The sequence below is a fragment of the Talpa europaea genome, assembly GCF_964194135.1.
Source record: "Talpa europaea genome assembly, chromosome: 5".
NCBI lineage: Eukaryota > Metazoa > Chordata > Mammalia > Eulipotyphla > Talpidae > Talpa > Talpa europaea.
Genome location: NC_140071.1, coordinates 114,769,478 through 114,782,383, shown reverse-complemented (window position 1 = coordinate 114,782,383; position 12,906 = coordinate 114,769,478). Strand labels below are relative to the sequence as shown.

The 12,906-nt window shown below is 35.0% G+C and overlaps 1 protein-coding gene across 2 annotated transcripts in view; it reads right to left on the bottom strand.

The window, feature by feature from the left end:
* The window catches only part of SCFD2 (sec1 family domain containing 2), a 331,701-nt gene that overhangs the window by 297,056 nt on the left and 21,739 nt on the right, over positions 1-12,906 (bottom strand). For both annotated transcript variants that reach the window (XM_084233421.1, XM_084233422.1), the window contains exon 3: positions 8,848-8,975. In XM_084233421.1, the coding sequence (XP_084089547.1) occupies positions 8,848-8,975 (128 nt within the window). The remainder of the gene's footprint in view (positions 1-8,847; positions 8,976-12,906) is intronic.

The following is a 12,906-nucleotide window of genomic DNA, read 5'->3' as shown; positions in this document are numbered from 1 at the left end:
CTGCATAATATATAGCAACTTTTTGAAAAGTGACAATTTCAAATGTTAAAAATGGTTTTCAAGTGAAAACAATTGTTAGACTTTTTTTGTTGTTTATGGAGTTTTTTTTTTATTTAAGGTTTATTTTTATTTATACATACAAGAACTGGTATATAGGCCTGAGGTGTGGGGGTGGGAGGGTGAGAGGATTCACCAGAGACAGAGTGGGGAGCAGAAGAGGCAGATCTACTGAAATACACTGCTGAGGGGAGCAGCAGGCAAGACAGGAGAGGTCTGCTGCACCACGTGTGTTGGCTCCCTGTTCGGGGATCGAACTCATGTTGCAGTGTCTGGCGACAGATTATTACAGTGTCTGGTTTGACAGTGCTGAGACTTAACCCCTGGAGCCATCAGGGAGGCACTCTTTATGAAGTTTTTAAGGAGAGAAACAAACTTATGATTTCAATTTAATTAAAAGAAAAATAAAACTATCAATCATCAATTTTATGTATATTTTAAAATACAATTATCTCCTAGAGAAAAGGGGACAGATTTATTTTAAAAGGATTTGATATTTAATATTCTTGTAATATTGAATTCAAATACATTATGGAGCTTATTTTTCCATTTACCATAGTCACTTGATAAATTATAACTTTCTCAACCAGTTTTCTGGCTTATTACATTTTTTTAACATATCTACACATATATGATTTTTTCTTGATATTCTAAAAATAAAGAATACTTTATCTGGCCAGGTTTGATTTTATTTGTTTTTAATTGACTTACCATTTTTTACAAATTATATAAACTTTAACCAAGTTTTACTTAATCTCCAAATTATGCCTCAATAGTAGAAGTAACCACCATCAGAAATTATGTCTAAAACAATATATTTAGCTAACTTTTTAAATCCTCTTGATAAAAGAAATAATAGTCATTGCATGTTTTTTATCCATTATATACCCAAAACCATGAAAAAAAGCTCAGTGAGTGAAATCTGAAAAGGAAATTTATGTTTTAAATCTTGCACTCCCAGAGATCAAATATCAGCATTTCAATTGTCTCCTTTTCAATCATTTTTCTACTATATTAAAGGCAAAATATATTGTAATATGTTCTGCTAAAACTCTGGAATAGTAGCTCACACGTAATTGGGAAATAGCAATAATTTCAGAATTATATAAAAGCCATGTGTTCATTTATTTTTTCTCATTATTCTGATATTTTGTGCCACCAAACAACATCAGCAGAGCACAACGTTTATGAACATAGCTGAAGACTGCAAATCACAAGAAGTGAACACTATATATAGCACTCACGCATCTCTAGTGCTTCCTCTTGGCTCATTTTGGCCATGTACCCTGCCTTGGAAGTACTTCCTGTTAATTCTCCCCAATTTTCAGTGTGTTTTGCACACCATATATCTGATAAGGGATTGAAGATCTACAAAGACCTTATACAACTCAACAAAAGGAAAATAACCCAATCAAGAAGTGGGCACAAGAACTAAACAGGCACTTCTCCAAAAAAAAGACATGCAGATGGCCTACAGACATATGAAAAAATGTTCATCATCATTTATCATTAGGGAAATACAAATCTACAAATCAAAATCACAATGAGATACCACCTCACACCTGTGAAAATGGCCTATATCCAAAAAAATCCATAAACAAGTGCTGGCAAGTATGTGGAGAAATAGGAACCCTACTACACTATAGGTAGGAATGTAGGCTGGTCCAGTCCATGTAGAAAACAGTATGGAAGTTTCTCAAAAGATTAAAAATAAATTTACCATATGATCTAGCAATTCCTCTCCTCATTATCTACTGGAAGAATACAAAAACCCACTAATTTGAAGGCCTATAGGCTCCTATGTTCATTGCAGCACTATTTATAATAGCCATGTTATGGAAACAAACTAAGTGCCCAGTGACAGTCTTAGATTAATAAGATGTGGTATATATACACAAAGAAATACTACTCAATCATAAAAAAGATAAACCCTTGTCTTTTGTGACAGCCTGTATGAAACTGGAGGGGATATGCTAAGTGAAATAAGTCAGGAGAAAGACAAATACCAGATGGTTCCACTCATATGAGTAATATAAAGAAACAAAGCTAAATCAAAACAAACCCTAAAACACTGACTGTAAAATTGAGATTACCACAGGGGGATGACAGAGGTGGGGAGCAAAGGGAGAAGGAGGTACAAAGACTATCATAGAGGACTATGAGTGCCTTGGTGGTGGGTATAGTGTGGTAACATACATCTGAAGAGGTGTATACCTCTGAATCACAAAGAGTGTTCTAAACCAATGTGACCTCAATTAAAAAAATTAATATAATTGCTTATAACTTTAAAAGTTAGTATGTACCTTTTATTTTTCTCATTATTTGTTTACTTATTTATTTACTTTCTTACCTAATTACATAGAAAAATATTTGGAAAGAGACTGACTAACTTAAGAATAAAGAAGAACAGGATAGAGGTGCGCACTCACGCTTTATTTTATGTACCCTATGATTTGAGTTTTCTAGAAGCACGTGCTAGTTTACTCTTAAAATATCCTTGTGGTTCTGAAATTAAAAAACAGCAGTTTCATACAGAATGAACAGATGTATACTTTTCTCTTCGAAATCTGAGTTTATTACTGTCACGGACTTGTACAATGGGTGAAGCATTGTCTTTCAATGGATAAGAAAACAGAAGAGTAATAATAACTGCCTATTTCCCACCTCTATTGAGGTCAAAAGGCAAAGAAGTATGGCTAACATGCAAGTGGAGAGATTTAAGTCAGACATAAGAAAAAATTTTTATGATCGTGATGACTGTCAGACATTTGAAACAAGTTATTAAAAGGGGAAGAAGGAAGAAATTGTAAATCTTCTCCCATCAAGATTTGATGGGCAGTTTATACAGCCATCTGTATAGTGTAACTCAGATAAAGGCCAGCTGGGAATTGATGCCATTTTTATAACACCATAAATACTGAAGAAGGCTTTCTGGAATATCCTTTAAAGAGTATATGTTTCTTGTTACACAAAATATTGAGCTCTATAGTGTTATAAAACTAAAATAAGAAACTAATGTGAAAAGAATATTTTAATTATATGAATCAAATTCATTCACATTCAGAAATCTTTTGCAAGATATGTTTTGAGGGTAGTATGGGATAAAGTATAACTGCCACAGGATCAGGGGTCACAAATAGAAAATAAACAGCTCTCCCTGAAAGCTATGCCAAACAGCAAAATATAAAACCACTAGAAACATTTATGGTTTGGCTTTATTTGGCGTGTAGTCTTCCTGCGGCCTACTTCAACACCGCATCAATGCTTACAAACCCAGCAGAGAGGAGGGAGGAAAACAAATCACCCCTGCTATCCAGGTGGCAGTTTCCAGAGGGTAGTGTCCTGGGGAAGGACCATCTGGTTGGTGGGTCCACTCTGACTTGGAATGGAATTTCTGCTCTTAGGGTGGTCTCTAAGCAGAGAAACGCCCATCCTGCAGCCATGCGTTTTCTCACATCGTTCTCTTGGGGTTTCTAAACTTTTAGCCCATATGCTTATGTTGAGGAAGTGTTATACTAAGAAAACATAAAAATTAGTAAAAGGAAAATAGGGAAGCAGAAGGAAAGAAAGAGGAGAATGGGGTAAAAGAAGTCACAGAAAATTCAAGCAAAAAACATAGAGCCAGAGGGTAAATGCTTGAAAAAGGGACATTAGAAATTCAGATTCCCAAAAACAATTAAAACAGATATGAACATTTACAAAGCAGGCAATTTGGTTACATAAAACACTTTCAAAAACCAGTACACACCAATAAACACCATGAGGGCTCTGAGGTTAAAAGGGAGGGGGAGTAGAAGAGACAAGCAGATATGAGGGATGGTGGTGGGGAAAAAAATAGTAACAACAACAAAAAATAGTCATTATTGCTAAGTGTACAAGCAGTAAATGATATTAGATGTGGCACTGGTGAAAGCAAAATTCACTAATCTCATCCGGATCTTCATTAAGAGAAGTGTCCGCCAAGAGGCACAGTACAAGGGAACATCCTTGTTCAGATCCAGACATCACATTTGGGAGGTACATTAACAAACAGGGAATCTGTCAGCAACTTGGAGATAGAGAAAATCATGATGGTAAGTTGGGAAGGGTTTGTCTTTACACAAATGACTGAAAGTACAAATCACGTTTAGTTTGGAAAAGAGGAAAAAACAAGAAAATGGAAAGAATGAATTGCAGCTTTCCCAGGGAAAGGGGGGAAATGTCCTTCTAATTGGATTTGTTTGCTTTCATTTCACTCTCATCAAATATCCTTCTTGCGACTTGGTTTCCTATGCAGACTTTCCTGCCGACGGAATATGACCACAGCACACCAGTCACAGTTTGCTCAACAGTCAAAACCTTCACTCTGCTCATAGTGTGCTCTCTCTTTCAGACTTCCAGGAAATGGTTTCCCCATTTTTATGGATAAAGAAATGGGAGTTTCTGTGGCAGAACTGTGATTTGCATCCAAAGATACTATATTTATGCTCCATGACAACAGGAGAGCTTACGGTCACAGAAAACTTAGATGTACAAGAAAGTGGCAATCATGTAGTAGAAAATGCTGCAAAGAAGTCAAGAATGAGGACTGAAAAAATGTCCTTATATTTAATGGTCTGGGAAACTTTTCAGTAAAAATGTGTCAGAGGCCAAAATGAACTAAATTAACGAGCAAGAAAATAAAAAACAGGTGTGAAGTATAAAACACTCATTCAAGAAATCTGGCAGCAAATGAAAGTACAGTGTCATAAAGAGATCTGTTTTACTTCAGTTCTGATACTAGTGTCTTTTCTGCCACCCGTAAAACTGGGGAATATGTTCATTCTCCAGAGAGGAATAGGACAAAATGGTGAAGATCCCCCATTCACAGTGGTTTTGGAAAGAAGCAGATTCTCTGTACAATGTCGACACTGAGAAGGGGACCTTCTATTCATTTTTTCTGTGAGTGGACATTTTGAATCCAAACAAATGGTTTTATTGGCGTCTCTTTGTTTTTTACTTTTGGAATACATTTTACATTATGAAAGTCAGTAGGAAAAATACAATTCAGTTTACAATGCTTCAAAATCACTTCTGGAACACATCTATTTATTTAGTTAACGCACAACTTAATAACAAACACTCTGAAAGAGGGCCTGTGTTTATATGTGAAATGATACAATGATTTTTTTTCTTTATTTTAGCTATTAAACATTTTCCTTTAAGAGAATGATGTTTATTTCTTTTGGTGCTTGGTGTTTTAAAGTGAACTTACCTGTACTAAGAGGTTTTATATTTATTAGTATAAGTATTCAAGGTTTCAATCACAGGATCCTGCTCAGTGAATTTAAATACAAAGGGATCATTAATGTAGAACTAAAATCTCTCATTAATATATACTATAAATCTCTGCTAGTCAGAAAAATTTATATTTCAAGGGTTGAGGGAACAGTGTATAATTTAAAGTACATTTCATCATTCTAAGTATTGGCTAGATAAAGCATTCCAGGCATGATTTTCTTTTATGATAAGCTCTATGATAAGCAGTTTTCAAGTACCAGCGTTTATTATGTTTTAAATCTTTTCCATGCCATTCATGGTTATGTATCTATTTGTAGATGAGACACACCAGAAATTCTGACTAGTGATATGGAGCAGAAATAAGTAGTCACACTAGTTATCTTTTACTAAATTATGGTTGGCATATGGACAGAGTGTGACTCAAGCCAATCCTTTTGGTCCTTCTTACAACAAAAGTTTGCAAAACATTGTCTATTTCTTTCCTTCTCTTTTTTCCTCTCCTCACTCTCCACCGTGCCTAGAGTTTGGGAATAAAGCAAAACATTTTATCTAAAAAGATATTTGGCTGGGCCTCCCTGGTGGTGCAGCAGTTGAGCGCTGGGTTGCAAAGCTGCTCACAGCCTCTGCTGCTCCCCTCAGCAGTGTACTTCTTCACTCTGCCTGTTCTACTCTCCGCTCTGGCTCTGGTGAATTCTCTCACCCTCCCACGCCTCTGACTGTACCCAGTGCTTGTATAAATAAATAAATAAATCTTTAAAAAATAAATAAAAATCAATACTATGTATAAAAAAAAATTTTGGCTGACACAAAATTCAAATATTCAAACTTGAACTCCTTATGGAGTTACCACATTTTTTGCCCCTGGCTACAGTTCTTTATTTTTTTTCAAAAGGATACAGCCCTTTAGGAAAATGTGTCAATCTTTCAAGAATCCTTCAGTGAACATAAAAATTGATTTATGCTCTGTGATAGCATCCTAAGGTTATATCACTGAAACTCAATATAAATTAACTTCACACTAGGACTATTTGTGCCTTCCTACTTTCCTTGATTCAAAATATAAGTTAGTTCTTTTTTTTTTTTCATGAAATTTTGTGTTCTACATTTTTTTTAAAAAATGATTTATTTATTTATACAAGCACTAGGGTATAGGCCAGAGGCACAGGAGGGTAAGAGAATTCACCAGAGACAGAACAGGGAGCAGAACAGGCAGAAGGCCCAAGTACACTGCTGAGGGGAGCAGCAAGGGAGGTCTGCCTCGCCATGTGGGAATCTCCCTGGCAAGCAGGGAATGGAACCCGAGCTTCACAGGACTGCGCTCAACCCGCTGCGCCACAAGGAAGGCCCATAAATTAGATCTTGTTTCAACACAGTTGTTGATATGGAACTCTGGGATCTAAATAAACTTCTGATTACAATAATGAAACATAGACCTAAAATGAAAGCTAGCAAGCACCACAAGGCCTTGGTATTAGAAGTAGAAGAGCTACCATATTTGAGGGTAGGCAAAAGGTTCTATATTATCTAGTATATGTTATATTTGATATATTATGATGTGTTATATAAACTGTAACATTTGTCTATTACAAAAATGATTAACAAATCTTGAACTCTAATTAATGATGAAATGTACAGCTGTCTATAATTTACTTTGATAGCTGGAGGAATATATAGATGGACAGACATGAGATAAAGCCAGAAATATAATAAAGTATTAATGACAGAATCTCAGTTGTGGGAATAGGTCTTTACCATAGAGATCTTTTAACTTGGCAGTATGCCTGGAGTTTAAAAATAATTACAAAAAAATAAAATAAAATCTGTAAGGTGATCATACTTATTAATGTTACACCTAGGACTGTGGAAAGAAGGAAAGGGAATGATGGAGGGGAAGAAGAAAGAATGGAAAAGAAAGAAGGAAAGTAAAAAAGGAAGACAGAAGGATACTAGAATTAACAGTCAAATGTCAAGAAGATCTCAAAGTAACAACTTTATATCTAGTCCCAAAATAACTCAGAGGGCTTCAGGCATTTGCTTGTATGGAATTAGTTATTTTAAAAATACCGTATTCTCTTGGGCCTCCCCGGTGGCGCAGCGGTTGAGCGCTGGGTTGCGAAGCTGCCCGCGGCCTCTGCAGCACTCCTGCCACCCGCTGCTCCCCTCAGCAGTGTGTTTCATCAGTTTGCCTGTTCTGCTCTCCACTCTGGCTCTGGTGAATCCTCTCACCCTCCCGCGCTTCTAACTGTACCCAGTGTCTGTCTGTCTAAATAAATAAATCTTAAAAAAAAAAAAAATACCATATTCTCTCACATCAGAATGTCTAGATTTTAATTCCAGTTCTACCCTTACCAGATGAATGGCCATGGATAACTTAATTTTTTCTATTTCAGTTTCTCTGTCTGAAAAATGGGATACTAACAGTATCCCATAAAATTACTATGAAATTAAATAAAATAACACATGTAAAGAGTTTAAAAAAGAACTAATAGATGGCAAGTACTCAATAAATATTAGTTATTTTTACTTTTCTTATCATCCTTGCATACCTTAAAGTCCTCATATGTAGTCCTGTAACATTCTAAAAGTCATAATTTTTTTTCCAAATTATGAAATTTCTCCTTCCATATTCTTTTGCTTCCAAAATTTTGTTCTCCTATTTTTACTTGGTGGTTTGATTTTTGTATTCATACAAAGTCAAGAACTAAGGATAGGAACCTCAGCAAAGAAAGATTATCCCATCCAGTAAAATGTACTAATATTTATTGGACAGCTAAAAGCAGATTATGAGAACAACCTTATTTTTCAAATGGTGAAATAAACTTCTGCAAGTTTCTAAAAATAAATTCTACCTATTAACCAGATTGAATATCGATAATTAAATATTTCTATATTAATTTTATTTTTAAAACAGTAGAGATTAAAATTCTTTCTAAAATCAAAACATTAGTTCTGTGGTTGTCTAACTTCCTAATCAAAAGTCATTTAAAACTTAAATTCCATTTCAGCCAGATTCTTTTGGTGTGAAGACAAAGGTGGATGTGAAAAACTAAAGAAATGAGAAAAATGTGGTATGTAACACTCTGGTAGAGAAGAGATAACATTTCTATGTCCTCAGTTGTTAAGGTGGTTCAGTCATTCATTCAAAACCAATAAAAGAGCTTTCATCCACAATGAGGGAGGAGGGATAAAATAAAGGGGGGCTACGTAGCAGTGGAATAAATAGAATGAAGGGAAGGTGATCCAGGTCAATTTTGATAGCTCTAGATAAATGAAAGGAACTAAAAGTATTAATCTTTGTAAGCAAGGACTATTAGAGTTCCCAAAGCGGAATGTTAAGAAAAGGGGTAACTGCTGAATCCCAAAGGTAGAGTGCATATATTCCTTCCCTACTCTTGCAATAGTTTACAAATACTATGATACTTCACCTATATACTGCGCTTGCTACGTTGGTTCACAGTTCAGAGGAGGCTACAGAAACTTCCTCAAGGATTGCAGTCACTCATCTGTCCTAGGTGAAGCAGATATGCTTACCCATACTCATCTTGATTGGCAGGTTTTCCCTGCTTGCTGCTTCCACTAGATGTCTCCGGACTTCCATCACTGCCTCTTTGTGCTTGGTGTTCAATAAGGCTTCCCACAGAGCTTTGGCTGCAGTGTCACTGTAATAAAACCATTTAAAAAAAAAAAGCCTTAGACTAAATTCCTACTGAAACGTGGAAAGGGTTGAAAACAAAATAAAATTTTAAATATCTTTTTTGAACACTGATGTCGTCTTTCCTACTAGAGAAGTCTAAATATTAGGATTCAAAAATAATCCATTTTGATCAGCACAAAATAGTGAGATATTACGGACAAGATAAAATCAAGCCTGAAAATGAAGGAGAGGGGGTAGAAGAATGGGAAGGAGGGGAAAAAGAAAAGTTATATTGTGCTATGAGAAGCACAGGAAAACAATTTTTTTTGAGATTTTGCATTAAAAATATTTCAGAGTAAATTCAGTATTGCTAGAGTAATAGATTAATGTTACATGAGTCAAGATTAAATGCATATCAAAAAGTTATTTACCTGTTATTATAAACATATCAATTTGAGATAATATCTAAGAAACACAAGCAATAAGCAACGAGAACCCTATTCCAAGATTATTCAATAGAATTCCTAATGAGTAGGCTTCCTATTAAATGAAAATCAGGAATTAGGCTAAGTAACCATAGCCTTAAGTATCCCACTTTGGGCCTTAGGTTAGAAGGATGGCCCTTACTGAAGCTTTCACAATTAACCGTTGATAACTGCCGAAGCACTACATCATGCAGAGCCTCATCTGGGCTCACATCTCCAACGGCCCTCTGTTTCATCCAACATGCCCTGTCCAAATTATAAATGACTCCAGTGTTCCTTCCGGAAGATCTCTGCATGTAGCCAAGTATACACATTTGTAGTAATGTTTTAAAAATTGAGTATAAAGAAACAAAGATGACTTCTGTCCCTTTCAACAGACATTTCCCTCCATTTAAAGCATCACTAATACTTTCAGTTAGCAACAATTTGAAAATGAATGCATGTTAATGATTTTTTTTTTTTAAGTTAGATATACCAAGATCGTAATTTAGCTTTAAAGTTCTACCTAGTATGGTAGATCTTTCAAGTCTGAAGCTGATTAGGAATCATGGACTGGTAACATTTCAGCACCGACTTTAAGTCTGAGATAAATATTTCATTAAGTAGTAACTGTTTTTACTATCACCTATTTTGTCTGAGTGAACTAACAACACTGCTCACATATTCCACTTGTTTTCATTGATTATTACAGTCATCACTATAACCATATCTAATATTACATAACTGAATTTAAATTATCAGGTAATCTGCATGCTAAGCCCTATTCTCAGTGGTTCAGATAGAAATAAAAAACAAGGCAGTAGCTTTAAATGGTTTAAAGTTTGGAAGAAGAAGAAAAGAAACAAAGAAACTGTCCAAAAGTGTGGTAAGAGATCATGATCAATGCTCACATCAATTTCTCTGATTCTCCAGGAATAAAACAAAAAACCTTGCTATAGATACTTAGAGACTTAGCTAAAGGAAATTAGAATTTTTCTTAATAAGACTTTTAAGCAATGACTTCTGTGTTAGCGTCTAAGCTCATTAATTTAATTATATTGAAATTATTTAGACTGCACACAAAAAGACATCTTAAAACTACAACTGTTACTTTTATGAGTTCAGATTCTATAAATATTTCCAGAGCAGCTAGTAAAGTGGATGGACAGCATTTGTTGTAGAAAAGAATGTTAAAAGTAATACTAAATTAAGCGTCTTTACATATACAGCAGGATACTACCTAGTCCAACAAAAACGGATGGAAATCTATATTTCGTTTCAAGGACATCTAAAGAAGATTTTATAATATGCCTGAAAAAAACACCACAAATTCAAACAAATCAAACTATTTACACCTAACCTAAACCCCTTGTGCGCCACTATAAACCTACTTTGCCTCGCTTGGTCTTTTAAATTCAGAAACAGCTGGGTAATATCATTTAATAATCAGGCCCACCCAAAAACAGTTTATTTCTCTTTTTCATGGTAATTTAAGGGAAAAATTTTTAAAGGTAAATAAAATATAATATGGAAAAAGACTTTCACACACTATGCTTAATTTTCTTCTAAAATATAATATGGTAGTATTTAAAAGTACCAACACATTCGATTTTAGAATTTACAAAAGAAGTTCTTATATCTCATTTGATCCTCACCTCATGAGTTAACCCATTGTTATTGGCCCAACTTACAGATGCCAAATGATTTATACTCAACTTGTAAATGGCAAAACCAGGACTCACTTAGATAACTGGCTTCCGAGCTCAGTAATTTTTCTACTATGCCATGCCATGCTTGTAGTAGGTCAACCATCAATCAAATAGAGAATCAAATATGTAGAATGTCAATTATTTACAACGTTCTGTGTTTGTTTTCTTTTCTAATCCTTAATGCAGCCTCTAATCTCCCTTTAAGTTCACAAGCAGGCTCCCGTAAGACAAGATGAAATAGAGTGAAGCAGATCCACATTAATTCATAACATAGGTAGTGTTCACTCTCAGCATTTTGTACCTTTTTGTTTAAACTATATCATACTATTCTTCTTGTAAGTCACCAATAATCATTCAAAGTCACTTTGCTACACAATGCCAATAATTTCCCATTTATATTCAAGTTTCTTGATACATTTTACTCCAAGACTTTGCTGAGTTTTAAATCATTCTTTATAAATATCACTTACATAAACTTAAAAAACTGAAGACTAAAGTCTAAATTGCCCTGTGGTATTATTTCTAATTAAGCTCTTATTTGATGTGATGTGCATTTGATATGCATTATACCGTGAGAGAAAAGAAAAATAACCTTTTAGCTATTTTAACACTGATGAAACAGAGACAAAATAAAGTCACTTGTTTAAGATCATGGTTGATAATAAACAAGGCAAGATTTGTAGCACTGGGCCACCACTCAAAGTGCCATGAGCTGCTTCTGTGACCTTGGGCAACTAAGTTACCTTTCTGGGACATTACATCTCTTATGAGTATTATTAATGCTACTATTTTCATTTATTGAGAATGCAGTATGCCCTAGGCCATATGATATATTGTATCACGGAATAACAATACTTAAGGATAAACATAATTACCCCATTTCGTATGTGAGAAAGTTGCTTCTTAAAAAATAAATAATATGCCCTAGTCACAAGTCAATAAATGAGGACTTGAACTCAAGTCTCTGTGAACTCCAAATCCATCCACTAACAAAGATTTTACACAATTCTGTAAAAAAAAAAAAAAAAAAAAAAGGTTTGAACTAAAATACCGATTTTTGAGATTTCTTGGATTCTCTAACAAGCTATATTTACATGGTTTCTTTTATGCCTTGATGCTCCAAGCATACATGTATGGATATGATTAACTGTAACACTAAGCAAAAGTTGGGTGAATATCAGGGCCTCCCTGGTGGCGCAAGGGGTTAAGATGCAGCCTGTGAAGCTGTCTGCAGCCTCTGCAGCACAAGTTCCATCCCCGGCCAGGGAGCTGACCCACATGGCACAGCAGACCTCTCCTGCCTCGCTTGCTGCTCCCCTCAGCAGTGTACTTCAGTGGATCTGCCTGTTCTGTTCCCCACTCCATCTCCAGTGAATCCTCTCACCCTCCCCCCATCCCCGCACTTCTGGCCTGTATCCCAGCTCTTGTATGAATAAATTAAGAAAATCTTAATTAAAAAAAAAGAAGAAAAAATACAATAAGAAAATCTCAAAACAAAGATGGGTGAATATCCTGTACTGTTAATTCTTCTATTAAAACCCTTTTCTTGATCACAAGTGCAGTAATAGTAATAGAGTTAACAAAAGAAATATTCCTAACAGCTTATAGATTAAATGACTTTCTACCCTTTCACTCATGTTTTTAAAGTCCTGTTTTTCAGTGAGGTACATTTTTATTTTGTTGGAGCTATTTGAGTAAAATTATATTTCCTTCAGCAGATTCCTTGGAACATATCATATAAAAATAGAACATCCTATGAAAAGATCCAATTTGTTACTATGAA